Here is a 24,772-nt window from a genome sequence, read left to right as displayed (position 1 = left end):
CCCTGAGAAGTGAAGTGACTTGCCCACAGTTATACAGCAGACAAGTGGCAGAACCGGGATTAGAACCCAGGTCCTTTTAACTTCCAGGCCCGTGCTCTAAGGATACTACCATGCAGCCACTGAGCTGCTGTTCTTCGCCTCTCCCGAGGGTAGGACAAGAGAGAATGGGTTTCTGATTCGCACCCCCTGACCCTCCCAAGATTTTTCTCACTTTTCCACCTCCTTTGGATTCCTGGAGGGTTACTCTCCATCGTTGCTGCTTTCAGTCTCCATCCTGCGCACCTCCCGCTTCCCACCCCGTCTCTCCTCTCTGCCAAGATCCGGAAACCGAGGGAGAGCCGGGTGGAGATAGGAAACTACAGTCTTGAGCAGGAGGTGGATGGAGGAAGAGGATCACAAGAGAGAGAGAGGGCAGCCGTGAAGGCATTCGGAGGGTCCAGCAGGAAAGGAGTTAAACGGATGCCTCCAAGTTGGAGACCCTAGGCATAGCAGCATGGCCTGTGGGTAAAGCGCCGGCCCTGGGGGGCAGAAGGATCCGGGTTCTAATCCTGCCTCCGCCACGTCTGTTGTGTGGCCTTGGGCATTTCTCTGCGCTTCAGTTCCCTGATCTGCAAAATGGGGATTAAGACTGTGGGACAACCCGATTGGCTTGTATCCACTCCGGCGCTTAGAAAAGGGCCTGGCACATAGTAAGCGCTTAACAAATACCACAATTAGAGCGGGTGCGGTCCAGTAGCCTGGTGGCATTCCCCCGGGGCTGCAGACTTTGCCTTCTTCTGGCACCTTATCTGCTTGATTGTGTAAGAGGGTAAAATGGGGACTGACCCTGGTTCTGAGGGGGAAAGAGGAGGGGAACAGAGGAGATGGGAATCCTGCCTTTTACTGGGCTGCCGAGTTTCTTTTATCTGAAGGGAAAGGCCGGGAAGGGGTGGGGATGAGCTCCGCTGAATCAGGCCTTTTCTGCTTCTCCATCCAGCAGCCGCCTTTGTCTGTCCTGGGCCTTTGTCAGCAGGGTTACAATCAGTCACTCATTATGGAGCGCTTACTGTGTGCAAAGCACTGTACTTAAGCTCCTGGGAGAGTACAATAATAACAGCATTGGTAGACACGTTGCCTGCCCACTAACATCACTAACATCTGGAGAAGCAGCGTGGCTCAGTGGAAAGAGCCCGGGCTTGGGAGTCGGAGGTCATGCGTTCGAATTCTGGCTCTGCCACTTGTCAGCTGTGTGACTTTGGGCAAGTCACTTAAATTCTCTGGGCCTCAGTTCCCTCATCTGTAAAATGGGGATTAATCAATCAATCAATCAATCATATTTATTGAGCGCTTACTGTGTGCAGAGCACTGTACTAAGCGCTTGGATTAAGACTGTGAGCCCCCCGTGAGACAACCTGATCACCTTGTATCCCCCCCCAGCGCTTAGAACAGTGCTTTACACATAGTAAGTGCTTAACAAATACCACCATTATTATTATTACTAATGATAATAATAATGAGAATCAGAAACCCGTCTTGTCCTAAGAATAATAATAATAATAATGGTGGTATTTGTTATGCGCTTACTGTGTGCCAGGCACTGTTCTAAGCGCTGGGGTGGATACCGGCAAATTGGGTTGAACACAGTCCCTGTCCTATGTGGGGCTCAAAGTCTCAATCCCCATTCTAAAGATTGAGGGAACTGAGGCACAGAGAAGTGACGTGACCTGCCCAAGGTCACACAGCAAACAAGTGGTGGAACCGGGATTAGAACCCATGACTTCCTCACTCCCAGGCCCGTGCTCTATCCATTAGGCCATGCTGCTTCTTATAATAATAATAATAATAATAATGGCATTTATTAAGCTCTCACTTTGTGCAAAGCACTGTTCTAAGCTCTGGGGAGGTTGCAAGGTGATCAGGTTGTCCCACGGGGGGCTCACAGTCTTAATCCCCATTTTACAGAAGAGGTAACTGAGGCCCAGAGAAGTGAAGTGACTTGCCCAAAGTCACACAGCTGACAATTGGCGGAGCCGGGATTTGAACCCATGACCTCTGACTCCAAAGCCTGGGCTCTTTCCACTGAGCCCCGCTGCTTCACTTCACTTCTCTGTGCCTCAGTTACCTCATCTAGCTCCCCCTTCTAGACTGTGAGCCCGTTGTTGGGTAGGGACCATCTCTATATGTTGCCAACTGGTACTTCCCAAGCACTTAGTACAGTGCTCTGCACACAGTAAGCGCTCAATAAATGCAATTGCATACAGCCTGGGCAGAGAGGGAATGGGACAGACAGATTTCAACAGTTGATCTCAAGTCACCAGAACCATGACCTTGGGCAAGTCGCTTCACGGCTCTGTGCCTCAGTTACCTCATCTGTAAAGTGGGGATCGAGACTCCGAGCCCCATGTGGGACAGGAGCTGTGTCCAACCTGATTATCTTGTATATCTACCCCAGTGCTTAGTACAGTACCTGGCACATAATAATAATAATAATGATAATAATGGCATTTGTTAAGCGCTTACTATGTGCAAAGCACTGTTTTAGTAAGGGCTTAACAAATACCATCAAAAAAGCCCAGGAAAGTCTATGTTGGCCCTGCTTATGTCAATCAGCCAGTCAGCAGTATTTATTTAACACCTACTATTTGCAGAGCACTGGACGTCCCAAACATGTGGGAGGTTACGGGATAGTTGGAAGATGCAATACCTGGCCTCAGGGTTTTTAGTGGGTAGCAGGGGGAGACGTATTTCCCAATGCCACCCTCATTCGTTCATTCATTCAATCGTATTTATTGAGCGCTTCCTGCGTGCAGAGCACTGTACTAGGCGCTTGGGAAGTACAAGTTGGCAACGTATAGAGACGGTCCCTACCCAACAGCGGGCTCACAGTCTAGAAGGGGGAGACAGAGAACAAAACAAAACATATTAACAAAATAAAATAAATATATACAAATAAAATAAATAAATAGAGTAATAAATACGTACAAACGCCGCCACCAGCCCCGCGGGCACCTCCAGGATCCAACCGTCTTTCCTTTAACCGACCAACTGCTCCTCTCAAGGCCCTCCTTCCACAGGGCGGTTTCTCCATCTTAATCCCGACTCCAGTTTCTCCAACCCCAAAGTTGTCCGGCTCTCTCACCCACCCCTCCCCTCCCGGTTGAGTCTTGTAGCTATTTTATCTCCGAGCACAAACTTCCGTTGATTACATAGTAGTGGTTTCTTTTTGTGATCTAGTGGTATTTAATAATCGTGATACTTGTGAAGTGCTTACTATGTGCCGGGCACTGTTCTAAGCGCCGGGGTGGATACAAGCAAATTGGGCTGGACGCAGCCCTTGGTCCCATGGGGTCTCAATCCCCGTTTTACGGATGAGGTAACTGAGTCACGGAGAGGTGAAAGAACTTGCCTAAGGCCACACAGCAGGCGAGTGGTCGAGCCAGGATTAGAACCCGTGACCTTCTGACTTCCGTTGAGCACTTGCTGTGTGCCACCTGTCCTGGTGAAGAGGTGGAGGGAAAGAGAGGTCAGAGTTGATTCCATTGCGTTCAGGCCCTGAGTCTGATTTTCCGTGGACCCTCCCAGATCATGGCTCCAGCCAGACCTCAAGTTGTTGGGTTGTCGTTTTCTTTCAGGGCATCTATTAATTGGAGTCAGAGGTCATGGGTTCGAATCCCAACTCCACCACGTGTCTGCTGTGTGATCTTGGGCAAGTCACTTAACTTCTCTGGGCCTCAGTTACCTCATCTGTAAAATGGGGATTAAGACTGTGAGCCCCACGTGGGACAACCTGATCACCCTGTATCCTCCCCAGCGCTTAGAACAGTGCTTTGCACATAGTAAGTGCTTAACAAATGCCTATTATTATTATTATTATTATTATTATTAAGTGCTTACTATGTGCCAAGCCCTTTACTTAGTTCTGGGGTCTCTCCCCCTCCTCCCCCTCCCCATCCCCTCTGCCTTACCTCCTTCCCCTCCCCACAGCACCTGTATATATGTATATATGTTTGTATGTATTTATTACTCTATTGTATTTGTACATATTTACTCTATTTTATTTTAATATGTTTTGTTCTCTGTCTCCCCCTTCTAGACTGTGAGCCCACTGTTGGGTAGGGACCGTCTCTATATGTTGCCAACTTCCCAAGCGCTTAGTACAGTGCTCTGCACACAGTAAACGCTCAGTAAATATGATTGAATGAATGAACGAATACAAGACGAGCAGGTTGGACACAATCCCTGCCCCTCCTGGGGCTCATAACCTACATAGGAGGGAAAACAGGTACTTTATCATCATCATCATCATCATCAATCGTATTTATTGAGCGCTTACTATGTGCAGAGCACTGTACTAAGCGCTTGGGAAGTACAAATTGGCAACATCTAGAGACAGTCCCTACCCAGCAGTGGGCTCACAGTCTAAAAGGGGGAGACGGAGAACAAAACCAAACATACTAACAAAATAAAATAGAATTGATATGTACATTTTACAGATGAGGAAACCGAGGCTCAGAGCAGTAAAGTGACTTGCCCAAGGTCACATAGCTGACACGGCAAAGCAGGGAATAGAACCCAGGTCCTCTTGATTCCCAGGTTCGTGTCTTTTCCGCTAGGAAATGCCGCTTCCCCGCTGCCCCTGCCTTTTCTAGAAGAAAAGGCAAGAAGTGGAGATGGAGCGGGTGCCCCCCACGACCCCCCTGGGGGTGCCGGAGCCGTTGGGTTGACCGCACTTCTGCTCCTCCCCAGGTGAACCTGATATTCCCCATCATCTACCTGCTCTTCTGGGCCTTCCTGCTTGTCTTCAGCCTCTGGTCCGAGCCGGTGGTGTGCGGCATTGGTCTGGCCATCATGATGACCGGCGTTCCGGTCTACTTCCTGGGCGTCTACTGGCAGCACAAGCCCAAGTGTGTCAACGACTTCATCGGTGAGTCGGCCTCCCTGGTTTGGGCCTTGCTCCCTTCATTCACCGCTCCCTCAGCCCCACCGCTCTTATGTATATAGCTGTAATTTATTCATTTATATTCACATCCACCTCCCCCTCTAGACTGTAAGCTCCCTGTGGACAGGGAACGTGTCTACCAACTCTTATTATATTGTACTCTCCCAAGTGCTTAGTACACAGTGAGCGCTCAAAAGTACGATTGATTGATTGTTTGAACCCTCTAGCCAACCCAAGCTGGGGCCTGATCCCAAGGTGAGATCCAACTGCCCCCAGCTCCCCCAGCCAGGAGGATTAATTAATAATAACGGTATTTGTTAAGCGCTTACTAGGTGCCAGGGGCTGAGCTAAGCTCTGGGGTGGATACAAGCAAATGGAGTCGGACGCAATCCCTGTCCTACGAGGGGCTCACGGTTGTAATCCCCATTTTACTGATGAGGTAACTGAGGCCCAGAGAAGTGAAGTGACTTACCCGGAGTCACGCAGCAGACAAGTGGAGGAGCTGGGACTAGAACCCGTGACCTTCTGGCTCCCAGGGCCATGTCGGTCTCCCCCTCTAGACTTTAAGCTCATTGAGGGCAGGGAATGTGTCTCTTTATTGTTACATCGTACTCTACCAAGGGCTTAGTACAGTGCTCTGCACACAGTAAGCGCTCAATAAATACGATTGATTGACTGACTGACTGACATCCAGGAGCCAGAGGAGGGAGGCCGACCCCAGGGTGGGGGTTATCTCCTTCCCCAGTGTACTAAGCACTTGGGAGAGTACAGTATAACAACAAACAGATATATTTCCTGCCCACAACAAGCGTACGGTCTAGAGGGGGAGAATAAAACAGTAAGAAGCTACCTGACATTCCCCCTCCCCACCCCCACTGCCCAGGATGGGAGGGGCAGATACCCGCGCTGAGAGAAGCAGTGTAGCTCAGTGGAAAGAGCACGGGCTTTGGAGTCAGTGGTCATGGGTTCAAATCCCGGCTCCACCAATTGTCGGCTGTGTGACTTTGGGCAAGTCGCTTCATGTCTCTGGGCCTCGGTTACCTCATCTGTAAAATGGGGATTGACTATGAGCCCCCCATGGGACAACCTGATCACTTTGTAACCTCTCCAGTGCTTAGAACAGTGCTTTGCACATACTAAGCGCTTAACAAACACCCAAATTATTATTATTATTATTATTATTATTATTATTATTATGCTGAGTTCCCCTTCAGCGCTTCGCACAGTGCCTGGCACTTAGTAAGCGCTCACCACGTACCCCAATTATAACTATTATTCCGCAGAATCCTTGACCTTGGTGAGCCAGAAGCTGTGCGTGGTGGTGTACCCCCAGATGGACGGGGGGAAGGAGGAGGAGGAGGAGATGAATGAGGAGATGAAGGAGCAGAAGCAACCCATCTACAAACCCGGCTCCCCCAACAAGGCCGATCCGTCCCAACCCTGATCGGGAGTGGCTCTTCCCTGAGCCGCCCCGTCCCCAATTCCTCTCGCTCTCTCCCCCCGGGCCCCAACCCACGGTCCCCGCTGCCCAGAGGTGGGGACAGTTGGAGATGGAGGAGAAACAAGAAAAGACACTAATTCTTACCCAAAGAAGCAGCCCCCGGCCCTGACCACTGAGCCTGGGGAATGCCACTTTCCGGGGCTGCTGCCCTCTCCGAGGGAATCCCTTTCCATGTCCTTGTCTGCAGTCCAAGTCAAAGCCTGTAAGGAGAGGGAATTTGGTCGGTGCCCTTCCGCGACTCTATTCCCTCGGCCAGAGGGGAACCCGAGACGAACGTCCTATTCGATCTTCCTCCTCAGGAACTGAGGCGAGCACCGCCCTCCTGGGTCTCTCTCCTGCCTCCCTTCCCTGTCCCCAGAAGTGGCTCCGGAGAGGGGAGAGGCGCGGCAGAGGGCTACTCACCCAGAAGCCAGGGAGCCATGTGGGGAGGGAGGATTCCACAGCAGTACACAGGCCCCAGGGAACCAGGGGAAAAATTGCCCCCTCCCGGGTCTGTCAGACCACAGGGTCCTCCTCTCCCTCCATCCCCTTGAGTTAAGGAGGCCGAAAGGGGAGGAAAGAGCCGATTACTTCAGGTCTGATTTCCCCTAAGTTCTTACTTTTGTATAGGGTTCATTTCAGAACCCACCTAAAACCCCTGTGGGGTTGAGGACCAACAGAAAACCATCCCCTCTTCTCTCCCCCCCGCCGCCACCCCTTCCTCACACACACACCCTGGCCTTTGGGACAGGTTGGAAAAGGCCCCGACGGCCGAAACCCCGTCCGGCCTTCTCTTTTCTCGGTGCCAAAAACTTCCAGAGGCCCGGACAGCTTGTACCTCCCCGGGGGTTTTCCCCTCCGGGTGTCGGCCAGAACCCGTGCCCCTTAAGGGAGGGAGGGAGCCATCACTGACCAGGGCAGCTTTGCTCCCAGGGCTTCGGGTCCCCTCCATCCTTGCCTTCTCCTTCTCCCTCTTGTGTGGGGAGGACGTGTCTGCTGGGAGATGGTGTGATATGTACCCCACAACCCCAGCCTGGAATCAGCGGCCATCCAGTCCTTCACAGCACTCCCTACCCCCCACCCTCACCCCAGTCAAGGACCAGGACAGGAGCCTTCCCTCCTGTGCCCCACCGCACCCCCCGGCCCGACGGGCCCAGTGATAGATGCTTTCCCCCATTTCCTATTCAGAGCCCATTCCACAACCAGGAGAAGGGGTTTGTCTTCAGCTGACCAGGTAGCTCCCTTTCCTTTATCCCCAGATGTCCCCCACTCGCGTGTCCCCCTTCTCCCCGTACTGAATTAAAAAAAAAAAAAACAACCCAAGCATCCCTCTCTCCTTTCAGGGTTTACTCGCCAGAAACAGGACATGCCACTAATAGGACACTAACAGGAGGGCTGAAGGTAGCACTGGGGAATCTCAGAAAAGCCCGTGCTGTCCTGCAGTTGTCCCCTCCCCGCTCCTCCTCTCCTTTTTCCTTCAGGGCAGGTGGAAGTCTTGTAACTGACCCCATCGGATAGTAGCAATATCAGTACATACGCCAATCTGTCCCAGTAGAAGCGTCCATCACGGTCAGGCTCAGTGTGACACTGAAGACGGCTTTCGGTGTGCTTCTTGGAAACGGCGATGCCGTTTTGATTTGATTTTTTATTTTTTTGGTCGGGTACCTTTCCTGTTCTAGCCAGATGGTTCCCACCCCTCAAGCCTGTCGAGTTCCCGCACCCCGAGCACCCGGCACTCCCTCGTCTCATCTTCTCCTTCCGACAGCTGTCGGACGAGCAGATCCAAAGCCGGGGTTGTTTTACTCTTCATTCCCCCTCCCAGTCCGCAACTTCTGATTCTTTCTAAGTTTGGGAGTGTTTCTCCCCCGGCACCTCCCACCTTCCATTCACTGTCTTCCCCCAGTCTCTGCTTTCTCCGGAATATATGGGGACCTTCAGATCGCCCCACCAACGCCTTTCTGACCTTTTAGCTTACACCCCATTTTCATCTAGATGAACACTTAGGGCAAGGCGTCTAACGTAGGCACATGAGCCGGGCCCTTGCGGACCAGGAGGGTTTGTGAACTCCACCAACCCTCCAGCACCCTGTCGCCTCCCTCCCCCCGACTCCAAGGTTTCCTCTTCCGCCCTCCTCCCCCTTCCACCCATCTCCCCTCTCTCCGCCCACCTCTTTGATTCTCATTTTTGTAAAGTGGATGCCTTACTTTTGGGATAAATATTTTTGAAGCTGGTATGTCTGTTTCCTTTGTTTGGCTTTTTCAGATGTTGTTTTTGGGTTTGACAGGAGCCCGTTTCTGTGGGTTTCCTTGTTTCTTTGGTTTTGTTTTCTCTTTTCCTGTCTTTTTTTTTTTTGATGTAATAAATCGAGAAATGAGGAAAAAAATTTTTTTTGTGGTGCTGGGAATTGACTGGTCTATTGTGAGGGAGTGTTCAGGTTGCCTGTCTTTTCCCCCCCGCCTCCGAGAAGGTGTTCCAGGCTGGCTGGATACTCTGGGCCATGACACCAAATGAACTGGACGTGAGCCAGGCTAAACCAAAAATGGCACAGAACCAGCCTCACAGAAAGGGCACAGCACTGCAAGTCCAAAGGCTTAGGTGCATAGTCGTTTAGTCAGTCAATCGTATTTATTGAGCGCTAACTGTGTGCAAGGCACTGTATTAAGCACTTGGATGAGTGTAATTTAGTGCTTGGCATATAGTAACAAAATAAATAGAATAGTAAATATGTACAAGTAAAATAGAGTAATAAATCTGTACAAACATATATACAGGTGCTGTGGGGAGGGGAAGGAGGTAGGGCAGAGGGGGGATGGGGAGGAGGAGAGGAAAAAGGGGGCTCAGTTTAGGAGAGATAAATCAGTCAAGACCCGTCTTGAATAGCTGGTCCCTATCTCTAGGACAGGACAAGAAAGAATGAATTGAGACCGCAGCAAGAGAGGTGTGGATAAAGGAATGATGATAATTATTAATAATAATTGTATTTGTTAAGACTTACTAACTCAACACCTTTTTTAAACACTGAGCCATACACAATATGATCAGAACAGACACAGTCTCTGAACTTCAGTCTAATGGGGAGGAAGAACAGGTATTTGACCCCTGAGGAGCAAATTCATTCATTCATTCATTCATTCATTCAATCATATTTATTGAGCGCTTACTGTGTGCAGAGCACTGTACTAAGCGCTTGGGCAGTACAAATCGGCAACAGATAGAGATGGTCTCTACCCAACAACGGGCTCACAGTCTAGAACGGGGAGACAGACGACAAAATGAGGAGACTGAGACCCAGAGAAGTCGATCTATTTACCAAAGGTCACAACAGCAGGCAAGGATTAGAATCCAGGTCTCCTGATTCCCAGTCCTGGACACTTTCCACTTCTTTACCCAAGCTGAACTCTGAAACAGGTTGATCGGGAGAGGTTGCAGAATTTCCCTTTGATCTTTAAAGATCTTAGGGACCCTCAATCTGCCCCCTCCCTCAGGCTCTGAGTCATCCTCACTGGAGCCCCAGTTCGGATGAGGGGTGATGGGCAGTGGTCCCCGCCAAGGGAACAAATCCCACCACCCACCCTCCCCCGGGGGCAAATCAGTCCATCCCTCAGTGACGAGGGATGTGTACAGTGCTCTGCACACAGTAAGTGCTCAATAAATACGATTGATTGATTGATTGATTGATTGACGATTATTGAGCACCTTCAGGCTGCAAAGGCCTGCTCTAAAAGCTCGGGGCGAGTGCAGCAGAAGTAAGACACCTGTTTCCTGCCCTCCGGGACCTGACAATCCAAAAGGGGCGGTTGGGGAATGGACATCCAAAAATCATTTACGAATAGTAGGAGCAGAAGGAAGAACAAGGGATGGAGCAGGAAGTTGGAGGGCGGGAAATGCTTGCTCCCGAAAGACTTCCAGAATCTATTTTGGGGAAGGGGAAAATTTCCCTCATGAGAGACGGGAGTGCGGGGGTCCTCGACCCCCTGGAAAATCGGAGGTCCACTGACGACAAGAGTGTCCAATGCTCCCAAGGGCCGCGGGTATCTTTATCTCTCCGTCTCCAGGCCCCTCGGTTACTGGGGAAACGCTGATGTCACCGGAGCCGGGGTGCGTCAGCCACTTGCTTCAGCTCTGAGATGCTGAGGGCTGATTTTCCTTTATCTCAGCTCTTTCTTGAAGCCTCAGCGATGCTCATTTCCTGCTCTTTCTGCTTCGGATTCTTAGCTTTGCCTCCCATTGACAATTCTTCATCATCATCAGCATCGCCCTGTGGTCATTGTCAGCTCCCTTCCCTGGGTCAAGAGGTTAGCGCCGAATCCATCAATCAATGGTATGGATCGAGCGCTTACTATGTGCAGAGCACTGTAATAACTGCTTGGAAGACTACACTTTATTGTTTATTGTTATTATTATTATTAATAATATTTAAGTGCTTACTTTGTGACAAGCACTGTTCCAAATGCTGGGTAGATACAAGGTAATCAGATTGGACACAGTCCCTGTCCCGCTTGGGGCTCACAGTCTTAATCCCCATTTTACAGCTAAGGTAACTGAAGCACAGAGAAGTGAAGTGACTTGTCTGAGGTCACACAGCAGGCAAGTGGAGGAGACGAGATTATTACATTGTACTCTCCCAAGCGCTTAATATTGGGCTCTGCACACAGAAAGCACTCAGTAAATACGACTGAAGGAATGAATACACCAGAATTAGGAGATACGTTCCCTGCCCATAACTGAAGAAAGAATACCCCTCTCTCCTACCCACTGAATCTGGGCTCTGCCAGGAATAAATAAAGAAATAAATCCCGGCTCTGCCAATTGTCAGCTGTGTGACTTTGGACAGATCACAACTTCTCTGTGCCTCAGTGACCTCATCTGGAAAATGGGGATAATAATAATAATGTTGGTATTTGTTAAGCGCTTATTATGTACAAAGCACTGTTCTAAGCGCTGGGGGGAATACAAGGAGATGAGGTTGTCTCATGTGGGGCTTACAGTCTTAATCCCCATTTTACAGATGAGGGAACTGAGGCACAGAGAAGTTAAGTGACTTGCCCAAGGTCACACAGCAGACATGTGGGGGAGGCGGGATTCAAACCCATAACCTCTGACTCCCAAGCCCACGCTCTTTCCACTGAGCCATGCTGCTTGAAGACTGCGATCCCCACATGGGACACCCTGATCACCTTGTAACCTCCCCAGGGCTTAGAACAGTGCACATAGTAAGCGCTTAATAAATGCCATCATTATCATCATTATTATTATTGTCAGCTGTGTGACTTTGGGCAGGTCGCAACTTCTCTGTGGCTCAGTTCCCTCATCTGGAAAATGGGGATGAAGACTGTGATCCCCACATGGGACACCCTGATCACCTTGTAACCTCCCCAGGGCTTAGAGCAGTGCTTTGCACATAGTAAGCGCTTAATAAATGCCACCATCATCATTATTATTATTATTATTGTCAGCTGTGTGACTTTGGGCAGGTCGCAGCTTCTCTGTGCCTCAGTTCCCTCATCTGGAAAATGGGGATGAAGACTGTGATCCCCACATGGGACACCCTGATCACCTTGTAACCTCCCCAGGGCTTAGAGCAGTGCTTTGCACATAGTAAGCACTTAATAATAAATGCCATCATCATCATTATTATTATTGTCAGCTGTGTGACTTTGGGCAGGTCACTTCACTTCTCTGTGCCTCAGTTCCCTCGTCTGTAAAATGATTAAGACTGTGAGCCCCCTGGGGACCAACCTGATCATCCTGTAACCTCCCGAGCGCTTAGAACAGTGCTTTGCACGTAGTAAGCGCTTAATAAATGCCATTATTATTATTATTATTATTATTATTATTATACACTAGGCCAACCGTTAGCTCCTCTCAGCCTGGGCTAAGGTGAAGATTGTGGTCAAATCGCCCCCCCTGGTGGCTACCAGCAGCATTACTGTCTCCCAGAGAGATCCCTTCTAACAGTTCTCAATCAAATCAATCAATAACAACAATAATAACAATAATGATATTTGTTAAGCGCTTACTATGTGCCAAGCCCTGTGCTAAGCGCTGGGGTAGGTACAAGGTGATCAGGTTGCCCCACGTGGGGCTCACAGTCTTAGTCCCCATTTTACAGATGAGGGAACAGGTGCAGAGAAGTTCAGGTATTCATTCAGTCGTATTTATTGAGCGCTTACTGTGTGCGGAGCACTGGACTAAGCGCTTGGGAAGTCCAAGTTGGCAACATGTAGAGACGGTCAGTCAATCAATCAATCGTATTTATTGAGCGCTTACTGTGTGCAGAGCACTGGAGTAAGCGCTTGGGAAGGACAAGTTGGCAACATATAGAGCCGGTCCCTGCCCAACAGTGGGCTCACAGTCTAGAAGGGGGAGACAGACAACAAAACATATTAACAAAATAGAATATGTACAAATAAAATAAATAAATAGAGTAATAAATGCATACAAACATATATACATATATACAGTTATATATATTTACATATATAGAGATAGATATTTATTGAGGGCTTACCTTTTTATGGTACTTCATTCATTCATTCAATCGCATTTATTGAGCACTTACTGTGTGCAGAGCGCTGCACTAAGCGCTTGGGAAGTACAAGTTGGCAACATATAGAGACGGTCCCTACCCAACAGTGGGCTCACAGTCTAGAAGGGCACGGTGACAGAGAACAAAACAAAACATATTAACAAAATAAAATAAATAAAATAGAGTAATAAATATGTACAAACATATATACAAATATACAGGTATATATATTTATAGATAGATAGACATTTATTGAGGGCTTACCTTTTTATGGTACTTAATAATAATAATAATGACGGCATTTATTAAGCGCTTACTAGGTGCAAAGCACTGTTCTAAGCACTGGGGAGGTTACAAGATGATCAGGTTATCCCACGTGGGGCTCACAATCTTAGTCCCCATTTTACAAATGAGGTAACTGAGGCACAGAGAAGTTAAGATATTTATTGAGGGCTTACTGTTTTATGGTACTTGTTAATAATAATAATAATGATAATGATGGCATTTATTAAGCGCTTACTAGGTGCAAAGCACTATTCTAAGCACTGGGGAGGTTACAAGATGATCAAGTTGTCCCACGTGGGGCTCACAGTCTTAGTCCCCATTTTACAGATGAGGTAACAGGCACAGAGAAGTTAAGATATTTATTGAGGGCTTACCTTTTTATGGTACTTAATAATAATAATAATGACCGGCATTTATTAAGCACTTACTAGGCGCAAAGCACTGTTCTAAGCGCTGGGGAGGTTACAAGGTGATCAGGTTGTCCCACAGCGTCCTCACAGGCTTCGTCCCCATTTTGCAGATGAGGGAACTGAGGCCCAGAGAAGTGAAGTGACTTGCCCAAAGTTACACAGCTGACAATTGGTGGAGCCGGGATTTGAACCCATGACCTCTGACTCCGAAGCCCGTGCTCTTTCCACTGAGCCACGCTGCTTCATGCTGCCTGTTACACACTTACTATGTGCCAGTTACTGAACTAGGTGCTGAGGTAAGATACAAGCTAATCGGGTCGGACGCAGTCCACGTCCTACGTGGAGCTCACAGTTTTAATCCCCGTTTTACAGATGAGGTGACTGAGAAGTTAAGTGACTTGCCCAAGGTCACACAGCAGACAAGGGGCAGAGCCGGGATTAGAACCCAGGTCCTTCTGACTCCCAAGCTCGTGCTGTATTTACTAGGCCACACTGCTTCTGCGTGCCGAGCACTGTTCCACACTTTCAGGAGAGTATAATATAGTTGGTAGACGCGATCTCCGCCTGCAAGTTGCTTATAATCTAGTTCTCTCCAATTTGTTGTGAGCAGGGAATATGTCTACTAACTCTGTTGTATTGAACTCTCCCAAACATTTAGTACAGGGCTCTGCACACAGTAGGCGCTCAGTAAATACAGAAAATTTAGAGGGGGAAATCTCTAGAGCCTCTTTCGCACTGACTTGGTTTACATCATCATCAATCGTATTTATTGAGCGCTTACTATGTGCAGAGCACTGTACTAAGCGCTTGGGAAGTACAAATTGGCAACATATAGAGACGGTCCCTACCCAACGGTGGGCTCACAGTCTAGGTTTCCTGTTCCTGTTTACATGAAGGAGAGCCAAAGAGAAACAATCTCCCAATGCCTAAGGCCTAGGATCAAAAGGCCAAATCTTTAGCTTTAGTTCTTTTGTGGTAGTTTTTGTTAACCATTTAACAATTATGACATTTATTGTTATGTGGAGTCAGTTTCTGACTCACAATCTATCTTATCCTCGTTTACAAATGAAGAAACTGAGGCCCAGAGGGGTTAAGTAACTTGCCTAAGGTCACACAACAGGCCAGTGGCAGAGTCGGGACTTGAACCTAAGTCTTCCGATTCCTAGTTCTGACCGACTTGGCAAGTTTTTCATTTCATGGTCAAATTCTGCCGTCCCACACTCCGCCCTGTCTCCCGCACTGGGCCTCCCGTCCTCAGGGACTCCAGTTTGGCTCCTGTAAACATCTGGAGGTTTGAGGCAGGTGGATGGGGAGAATGGATGGGAGACTGTTAGACTGTGAGCCCCACTGTTGGGTAGGGACTATCTCTATATGTTGCCAATTCGTACTTCCCAAGCGCTTAGTACAGTGCTCTGCACATAGTAAGCGCTCAATAAATACGATTGATGATGATGATGATGATGAGAAGCCAGAGAATGGGAGTGAGCAGGGGGAAGCAGGTGGTGGGAAGTTGAGCCGGGGGGGAACCAGAGTCGACCAAGGAGAGCTGGGAAGTGGGAACGGATCACGGGAGCCCGTGAGAGGGACTTGAACAGGAAACCTAGACTGTGAGCCCACTGTTGGGTAGGGACCGTCTCTATATGTTGCCAACTTGTACCTCCCAAGCGCTTAGTACGGTGCTCTGCGCACAGTAAGCGCTCAATAAATACGATTGAATGAATGAATGAATGAATGAAACCAGCAAATGTGAGACGAGCGAGGCTTTGGATAATAAAAATAATAATTATCCTACTTGTTAAGTACTTACTATGTGCCAAGCACTGTTCAAGGGGTGGGGTAGATTACAAGTTAATCAGGTTGGACATAGTCCTTGTCCCCCATGGGGCTCGCACTCTTAATCTCCATTTTACAGATGAGGTAACTGAGGCCCAGGGAAGTTAGGTGACTTGTCCAAGGTCACACAGCAGACGTGTGGCAGAGCCGGGATTAGAACCCAGGTCCTTCTGGTTCCCAGGCCCCTGCTCTGTCCGCTATGCTATACTGCTTCTCCTGAGAGATTGGGTGGTTCATGGAGGGACAGCGGTAGCATCAATTAATCAATCAATGGTATTTATCGAGCATTTACTGTGTGCAGAGCACTGACCTGAGTTCTTGAGCACTGTACTAAGTGCTTGTAGAAGAAAAAGATCCCATGCCCCATAAGAGGAAGCAGGTATGGAGGAAGAGAAGCCAGCTGAGCTTTGCTGGGAGATGCTTCTAGTCTAATGGGACCCTCTGGTTTGGGGCCACAGCCTGATGGAGAGCAGTGTGGCCTAGCAGACGGAACACAGGCTTGGGAATCGGAGGACCTGAGTTCTAATCTGCCGCTTGTCTGCCGTGTGACCTTGGACAAGCCACTTAACTTCTCTGTGCCTCAGTGACCTCATCTGTCAAATGGAAACGAAGACCGTGAGCCCCGTGTGGGACACGGACCGTGTCCAACCTGATTCCCTTGGATCTATTCCAGCACTTTGTACAGTGCCCGGCCCATAGTAAGTGCGTAACAAATGCCATTAAAAAAAAAAAAAATGGGACAAAGAAGGAAGTCGGTGGGGATGGGGGGAGGTAGAGGAAACCACAGAAGAGAACGAGGGTCTCCCACCGTGGATTGGAGGCTGCAATCTCAAAGGTTTTACCAGGCGGATGTCAAGAGGTCACGCTTCCACAGGCCTCGGGATGAGGTCAAACCCGACCGAAAGTTTTCCCCCGTCGGACAAGCACCCCTGGAAAGTGAGGAGCAGGAGCAGAGCTGACTTCCTGTTGGTTCTGACGGTAAATGAACATCACGCCAACAAGATGTAAGTGAGCATCATCGATCTATGTCTGCCTCCGCGGTGCGGGCATTTTACGGAACGGGCCTGCATCCGTCCCCACCTTCGGCCTCTCCCTGACCTCTCTGACCTTTGACCTCTTGGGCCTCGGGACTCACCCCATGCCCTCGTCCCAGAGGTGGCATTGGGAGGTGGGGCTAGAGAGGGAAGGGCATGGCAGGCCGAGAGCGTGGGTGGAGCGCGGGGTGGAGCAGGGTGGGAGGAGCCAGGGCGGGGCCGAGGATGAGGGGCAAAGGATGGGGGGTCATGGACAAGGAAGGGGGGCTCTTAAAGGGTACTCCATCTCCCCCAAGACAATAATCCTCATTCTGGACCGAGCAGCTGAGGGCTTCTTCCGAGGGTGCGGGCCCTGGCAGCTCCAGATCTCTGAGCCAGGACCACCCACAACCCCCTGACCTGGTGGCGATCGGTCGAAGAGCCAGCCAGTGGAGACGGGCCCTGGTGGGGAGCGGCCCCCAAGACTGTCAACCCCACCGGGACCCCCAGCCCCAAGGAGACTAAGAACCCCCCCCATCCAGCTGAACAGGCAGTGGAAGCCGAGCTGCCCAGGGCCCGGCCTGGCCCCCCGGCTGGCCCGGCCCCTTCCCACCCCCACCCCGGTCGCCCCAGAGCCAGAAAAGGGAAGAAAGAGAGAGACCAGACAGGAAGAGAAAAGGAGAGGGAGGGGAGAAACAGCAGAAGAGGAGGAGGAGGAGGAGGAGGAGGGTGAAGCAGTGGTCAGAGAGGGAAGAAGACAGGGGAGGGAAAGCAGAGAAGATTCCTCCCGGAGGAGAAGGAGGAGCAGGCGGAGGAGAAGGGGAGGAGGCGAGCAAGAGAGCAAAGGGAAACAGACCCAGAGGAGGGGCAGGGGTCCGCACCCCGAGGGGGTTCCCCCGGGGAGGGGGCCGGGGGAGGGGGGAGGGCCGGGCCAATGTCCCACGGTGCCTACTACGAGTGCGAGCGGCGAGGGCCGGGGCTGGAGTTCGCGGGGAGCCGCAGCGGGCCCGGGGAGCTGGGCACCATGTGCGACCACGAGGCGTCCATCGACCTGTCCGCCTACATCGAGTCCGGCGAGGAGCAGCTCCTCTCCGACCTTTTCTCGGGGAAGCCGCCCCCGGAGCCACGAGGGCTCAAGGGCCCTGGCACCCCCGGCTTCGCTCACTACCTCCCGCCCGACCCCGGACCCTTCGCCTACTCCCCGCACCCGTTCGGCCCCGACAGGAAGGGCCTGGGACCCAGCGCCTACAGCCCCTCCGGAGGCTACGACCCCCGAGCCGTGGCGGTCAAGGAGGAGCCGCGGGGCCCGGAGGGCGCCAGGAGCGCCGGGCGCAGCGGGTACAACCCCCTGCAGTACCAGGTCGCACACTGTGGGCAGACTGCCATGCATCTGCCCCCCGCCCTGGGCACACCCAGCCAGCCCTTACGGGTCCTCAAGGTAAGCCCTCAGAGACCCCCCTCCCTCTTGCCCTACCGAGTCCCCCGGGAGCCCAGTTTCGGCCTGGTGACCTGCTCCAGCCTCAAGTCCTCCTGGTGCCCCGGGCAGGCCTCTTCCGCTCCACTCGGGGGTCCTGACCCCCGGCCAGCCCCCCAACTCTCCTCCCGGACCCCAGGGTCATCAGAAGCTCCCTTCTCTGCTTCTGCACCAGCCCCTACTCTTCCCCACCTATCCCCACCCTTCAGTTGGATAGATCTGGAACTGGAGCCCTTACAAGATAGGATAGAGGCCAAGATAGGGGGTCCGCCGGCCCTGGAGGTCTGCGCCGAGAGGAGGGACCCCCGAGCTGGGCTGGATAGAGGTGGGGTCCTGATGGAGGGAGGGATGACTGAGCTCCTGCTCACCGAGTTCCACCTGGACCACAGGGGCGAGGGAGTCGGGGCCAGACTTCGGAGAGCCGATGGGTCGGAAAGACCGGGTATTCTGGATCTTTCTAGCCACCGTGGGAAGCTCTCGGGTCTTCCAGGAAATCCGGGGAGAGCCAGGATGGGGTGAAACAGTGGCTTCAGCCCTCACAGCTAAAAGGTTTTGGGGGGCAACAGCCCCCACTGTCCTCGCGGAGTTGGCGCCTATGGGATGATCTGGATTGGGGAAGGGGAAGGTGTGTTCTCCCCCCTCCAACTGGTCCCCTGACATCTCTCCCCTGAGCTGGTTTTCCCCTCAATCAATCAATCAGTGGTACCTATTGAGTGCTTACCGTGATCAGGGAACGGGTCCACCAACTCTGTTGTACTTTCCCACGTGGTTAATATGGTGCTCTGCTCACAGGAAGCGCTCAGTCAATACCACCGGTTGATTGATCAATCGCAGACACCGTATTAAGCGCTTGGGAGAGTACGGTATCACGGAGTCGGTAGCCCCGGACCCTGCCCCTGACTGCTGTGTGTCCCCCCTCCCCCCCAGGGCCCCCTGGCCGCCCCTCCCTGCAGCCCCCTCCTCAAAGCCCCCTCCCCGGCCGGGGTCCCCCACAAGGGCAAGAAGGCGGTGAACAAGGACAGTCTGGAGTATCGGCTGAGAAGGGAGCGGAACAACATCGCCGTGCGGAAGAGCCGGGACAAAGCCAAGCGTCGCATCCTGGAGACGCAGCAGAAGGTGCTGGAGTACATGGCCGAGAACGAGAGGCTGCGCAGCCGGGTGGAACAGCTCAGCCAGGAGCTGGACACGCTGCGGAACCTCTTCCGCCAGATCCCCGAGGCCGCCGGCCTCATCAAGGGCGTGGGCGGCTGCGGCTGAGCTCCCCCGTGGCAGGGGGACCAAGGGGCAGGGACCGGGGTGGGGAACCGGACCTAGGGGAGCACCCCTCCCCTCCCCTCCCCTCCAGCGGCTCCGGTTGAGGGCCCCGGCCCCCTGCCCGGGGCTCGGACGCGGCCCGCCAAGAACGAACGGGCAGGGACTTGGGGGGCTGAGGTGGTGGAGGGGTGGCGGTGGACAGGGGGCTGAGGGACGATGTTTCGTTGGATGAATAAATACCGAGGAGCAGCCCCTGGTGCTTTGTGCTGGGCTTGCCGGAGGGCAGGGGTTGGGGGAGGAGGCACCGAGGGGACACCCCCCATCTCCACCCCCTTCTCAAACACCCACAGAGACCAGAACCCCATGGCCCACCCAGGAAGTCTGGGTTTGGAACAGACACATCTTCAGGTAGTCCCAGACACTCACCACACAAAACTCACCCTTCTCCCCCCGGCACGCACACTCAACTGTCCACATCCACAAGTACACCCGGACACACACCCTCTCACAATTGCACACGCTCTCACAAACACACAACTGCCCACTGGATGAGTCACCCCAGGCCCAATGCCTGCTCTCACTGGATCCTCCGGAGGGTCGGGCTGAGTCTCGGGGAGGGAACCCCATCCACCTGTCCACTCGCCCTCCCTTCCCCCTGCCAATCCTGGGCCCACGCCTTCTGGGACCTGGGGGCTCTCCACCCCAGTGGCACCTCTACAGTCAATCAATCAATCAATCAATTGTATTTATTGAACGCTTACTATGTGCAGAACACTGTACTAAGCGCTTGGGAAGTACAAATTGGCAACATATAGAGACAGTCCCTACCCAACAGTGGGCTCACAGTCTAAAAGGAGGAGAGGGGTTCTAGAGGGGTTCTCGAGGGGTCCAGAAAGGGTGATGAGTGGCCCAGGTAGGGATGGTAGATGGGGGATCCAGGAGGGCAACCAGGACCCTGTTTTCCAGGCAACTAGTTGCCCCCATTGGAGACCGAGGGCTGGGCTAAACGAGCCCCTGGTCTGAGCCAGTAATGGATTTGCTCTTGGGTTTCTGTTCCGGTTATTTTCCTCTCAGCTGGACTCCTGACTCTGCCCTCTCATCACCTGAAGCCTGGGTTCAGTCTGGCAGCCAGGGACTGGGGGCCTCCGGTTCACAGGAACCCCGTGGGGCTCCCAAAGTCTGCCATCACCCCCTTTATTCTGCCTCTGATGTTGTCCCTCACCCCTTCCTCTTTGCCGCTCCCTTTCTCCTTCCAGAATCCCTGGCTCCTCCCCCGACAATCATCTACATCCAGCCCCCTCTCCCTGTCCTCCCACCTGTCCCAGTTTTCAGGAGATAAAGGTCAAGTGGGTAACCCCCCGCTGACCTTGTCCGGAGGAGCTGCATCTGGGTGGATGGAACTGTGGGATAGGCATCTTACGTACTACGATCTGCATGGGCTCCCTAACCTGCCCCGCTTCTTCTGAGGAAATTTCCAAGTTCAAATTTCATCGTTTCATCTCCTGTAGGGTCGTGTCCTGATCCCACCCTTACTGATCTCCAGGAGAGATGGGGCTTGAGCAGAGAGGTAGGGTCTGTGGGGGAGAGGGATGTTGGGGTGGGGGGTGGGAGGAGGCACCGAGAGGCACCCTCCCTTAGGGAGCCAAGGGTTAGATACCAGGAAGCACTTCCCCTGGGGGCTAAGAAAGCCAGCTCACAGGTAAAAAGCAGGATTCTCTCAAGTGCTCAAAAAATACGATTGATTGACTGATTGATACCTAAGGTCCTTTCTTTTCTGCTCCTTCTTCCTTGTCAACTGTCTGCCTCTTCCACTCCATTCAAGCCTTCTACTCTTCCTCCATTATCGTGGCCTAGAGGAAGGAGAATGGGCTTGGGAATCAGAGGGTCTGGGTTCTAATTCCACCTCTGCCAATTGGTTGCTGTGTGACCTTGGGCAAGTCATTTCACTTCTCAGGGCCTCAGGTACCTCATCTGTAAAATGGGGATTAAGACTGTGAGCCCTATGTGGGACGGGGACTGTGCCCTACCCGATTATCTTGTGTCTACCCCAGCACTTAATGCAGTGCCCAGCACATAGTAAGTGCTTTACAAATATCACAATTATTATTTGTACTATTATTATTACGACCTGTCCAGGTCCTTATGTCGGCCTCAGAACCTTTTGCTTCTGTTTCTCTCTGTGACCGTTTCCGTCTCTGGCATCTCTCTCTGGAGTCTGTCTCTCCCACATCTCTGCCTTTCCTTATTCTTCTATCTCTTCTCATACCTCTGTCTCTCCTGTGTATCAGTCTCTTCAAGATCTCTGTCTTTCTTCATCCTTCTATCTCTTCCGATATCTCTATCGCTCCTAAGACTCAGTCTCATCTTCTGTTTCTGTTTTCAGGGCGGTTTTGGGGTGCCTGAGTATCTCTATACCCACCCGAGTTCTCTATCTGTTCTCAATCATTCAATTGATCGATGGTATTTACTGACCACTTACTGTAGCAGCACTGTACTAAGCTATCTCTCTCCTGCCTCTCTTTATCATCATCATCATCAATCGTATTTATTGAGCGCTTACTATGTGCAGAGCACTGTACTAAGCGCTTGGGAAGTACAAATTGGCAACATATAGAGACAGTCCCTACCCAACAGTGGGCTCACTTTGTGTCTGTCTCTACTTGTGTTTCTGCCCTGTGAATTTACTGTTTCTCTCTTCTGCCTTTCCCCCATCTCTGTCACCCTTGACATCTCTGTCTCTCCTCCCATGTATCTTTCCCCAGCCTCTCCTCTGGGTCTCTCTTTGGGTCTCTGCCTCTGTTTCCCCATAACTCTGGGAAACACTCTCGGTCACCCGCCGGCTGAGTTTGCTCCCTCCCGCGTCCCTGCAGGGTCAGAGGTCAGGGGTCAGAGGTCTGGCCCGGTCTGGGGGATGCCTGTCTCTACTTGTGTTTCTGCCCTGTGAATTTACTGTTTCTCTCTTCTGCCTTTCCCCCGTCTCTGTCACCCTTGACGTCTCTGTCTCTCCTCCCGTGTATCTTTCCCCAGCCTCTCCTCTGGGTCTCTCTTTGGGTCTCTGCCTCTGTTTCCCCATAACTCTGGGAAACACTCTCGGTCACCCGCCGGCTGAGTTTGCTCCCTCCCGCGTCCCTGCAGGGTCAGAGGTCAGGGGTCAGAGGTCTGGCCCGGTCTGGGGGATGCCTGTCTCTACTTGTGTTTCTGCCCTGTGAATTTACTGTTTCTCTCTTCTGCCTTTCCCCCATCTCTGTCACCCTTGACATCTCTGTCTCTCCTCCCGTGCATCTTTCCCCAGCCTCTCCTCTCGGTCTCTCTTTGGGTCTCTGCCTCTGTTTCCCCATAACTCTGGGAAACACTCTCGGTCACCCGCCGGCTGAGTTTGCTCCCTCCCGCGTCCCTGCAGGGTCAGAGGTCAGGGGTCAGAGGTCTGGCCCGGTCTGGGGGATGCCTGTCTCTACTTGTGTTTCTGCCCTGTGAATTTACTGTTTCTCTCTTCTGCCTTTCCCCCGTCTCTGTCACCCTTGACATCTCTGTCTCTCCTCCCGTGCATCTTTCCCCAGCCTCTCCTCTCGGTCTCTCTTTGGGTCTCTGCCTCTGTTTCCCCATAACTCTGGGAAACACTCTCGGTCACCCGCCGGCTGAGTTTGCTCCCTCCCGCGTCCCTGCAGGGTCAGAGGTCAGGGGTCAGAGGTCTGGCCCGGTCTGGGGGATGCCTGTCTCTATTTGTGTTTCTGCCCTGTGAATTTACTGTTTCTCTCTTCTGCCTTTCCCCTGTCTCTGTGACCCTTGACATCTCTGTCTCTCCTCCCGTGCATCTTTCCCTAGCCTCTCCTCTGGGTCTCTCTTTGGGTCTCTGCCTCTGTTTCCCCATAACTCTGGGAAACACTCTCGGTCACCCGCCGGCTGAGTTTGCTCCCTCCCGTGTCCCTGCAGGGTCAGAGGTCAGGGGTCAGAGGTCTGGCCCGGTCTGGGGGATGCCTGTCTCTACTTGTGTTTCTGCCCTGTGAATTTACTGTTTCCCTCTTCTGCCTTTCCCCCGTCTCTGTCACCCTTGACGTCTCTGTCTCTCCTCCCGTGCATCTTTCCCTAGCCTCTCCTCTGGGTCTCTCTTTGGGTCTCTGCCTCTGTTTCCCCATAACTCTGGGAAACACTCTCGGTCACCCGCCGGCTGAGTTTGCTCCCTTCCGCGTCCCTGCAGGGTCAGGGGTCAGAGGTCTGGCCCGGTCTGGGGGATGCCTGGAGTCTGCCAGGCCCCCAGGGGGGTTTGCAGGCCAGGGAGGCCCCTATCCTCACCCCTGCGACTGCCCCGCTGGCCGGGGGAGCCCCGCAGGCGGGATGTGCTGGCCCTTTCCTGGCCGGCTGGAACCCGTGGTTGTGTAAGGGGTGTTGGTACACAGAGCGCGGTGAGTGACTCAACCTCCGGATCCAGTGTGGTTTGGGATGGGGGGGCGGGGAGGGCGGCCAGTTCCCCTCTCCGCTCCCCTCGGAGCCGAACCACGGGGAGGCAGGGTGTGGCCTCGCAGCCTCCCTCGTGGCCAGCACAGAGGCCACGCGGTGGAGCCGGGCCTGTGCTCCCCGGGGCCCAAGGCAGACAACTCGCCGCCGCTGAGGGAGACCGGCGACCCCTCGGCCCTTGCCCTCCTTCAGGCTCCTCAAGCATCACACTCGTCCCCGTGGACGTCAGGGGCGGGGGGACAAGTGTGATGGAGCGGGGTCTTTTCTGTTCATGCATATTTCCAGGGAAGGAAATTCTACAACTTCTAGAGCGACCAGTTCCTGAGTCTCTCACCCGCTGAGGCCAGGAAGTTCTCTTCCAGCTCTAGCCTGAGTCCATCCTGCTGCAACTTCAGCTCAATTCCCCTTACTTGTCAATCAATCATATTTATTGAGCGCTTACTGTGTGCAGAGCACTGGACTCAGCACTTGGGAAGTCCAAGTGGGCAACATATAGAGACGGTCCCGACCCAACAGCGGGCTCACAGTCTAGAAGGGGGAGACAGAGAACAAAACATATTAACAAAATAAAATAAATAGACTAGATATGTCTATATGTCTATAGATAGAATAGAATAGATACTTTACCTTCGCTGCTCAGAGTGAAGTGGGGCTCTGGGAGATGAGGAATCGTCCCCCCCACCCCACCCCACAAGCTGTCTTTCCATTAGAGCATGGGTTTTGCTTCTATCTTTTTTTTTTCAATAGTATTTGTTAACTGCTTTACTATGTGCTAGGCACTGTACTAAACTCTGGGTTAGATTTATTCATTCAATCGTATTTATTGAGCGCTTACTGTGTGCAGAGCACTGTACTAAGTGCTTGGGAAGTACAAGTTGGCAATGTATAGAGACGGTCCCTACCCAACAGCGGGCTCACAGTCTAGAAGGGGGAGACAGACAACAAAACAAAACATATTAACAAAATGAAATAAATAGAATAAATATGTACAAGTAAAATAGAGTAATAAATATGTACAAACATATATACATTTATACAGGTGCTGTGGGGAGGGGAAGGAGGTAAGGCGGGGGGGAAGGAGAGGAGGAGGAGGGGGAGAGGAAGGAGGGGGCTCAGTCTGGGAA

General features: G+C 52.2%; 2 protein-coding genes across 2 annotated transcripts in view; both read left to right on the top strand.

Annotated features, from left to right (window-relative positions):
* Window positions 1-8,631, top strand: part of SLC7A8 (solute carrier family 7 member 8) — a 74,836-nt gene extending 66,205 nt beyond the window's left edge. The window contains exons 10-11 of the mRNA XM_038741127.1: window positions 4,726-4,903; window positions 6,202-8,631. Of these exons, the coding sequence (XP_038597055.1) occupies window positions 4,726-4,903; window positions 6,202-6,362 (339 nt within the window). The 3' untranslated portion in view covers window positions 6,363-8,631. The remainder of the gene's footprint in view (window positions 1-4,725; window positions 4,904-6,201) is intronic.
* An 8,771-nt stretch (window positions 8,632-17,402) lies between these two features.
* CEBPE (CCAAT enhancer binding protein epsilon) lies at window positions 17,403-19,199 on the top strand. Its single transcript, XM_038741535.1, has 2 exons — window positions 17,403-17,906; window positions 18,870-19,199. Exons 1-2 carry the CDS (start codon window positions 17,403-17,405, stop codon window positions 19,197-19,199), a joined length of 834 nt encoding a protein of 277 aa, XP_038597463.1.
* The last annotated feature ends 5,573 nt before the right edge of the window (window positions 19,200-24,772 follow it).

This window comes from Tachyglossus aculeatus (genome assembly GCF_015852505.1).
Source record: "Tachyglossus aculeatus isolate mTacAcu1 chromosome 12 unlocalized genomic scaffold, mTacAcu1.pri SUPER_6_unloc_1, whole genome shotgun sequence".
In the NCBI taxonomy this organism is placed as follows: Eukaryota; Metazoa; Chordata; class Mammalia; order Monotremata; family Tachyglossidae; genus Tachyglossus; species Tachyglossus aculeatus.
Note: the sequence above shows the minus strand (reverse complement) of the source record. Positions and strands in the feature narration are given on the sequence as shown.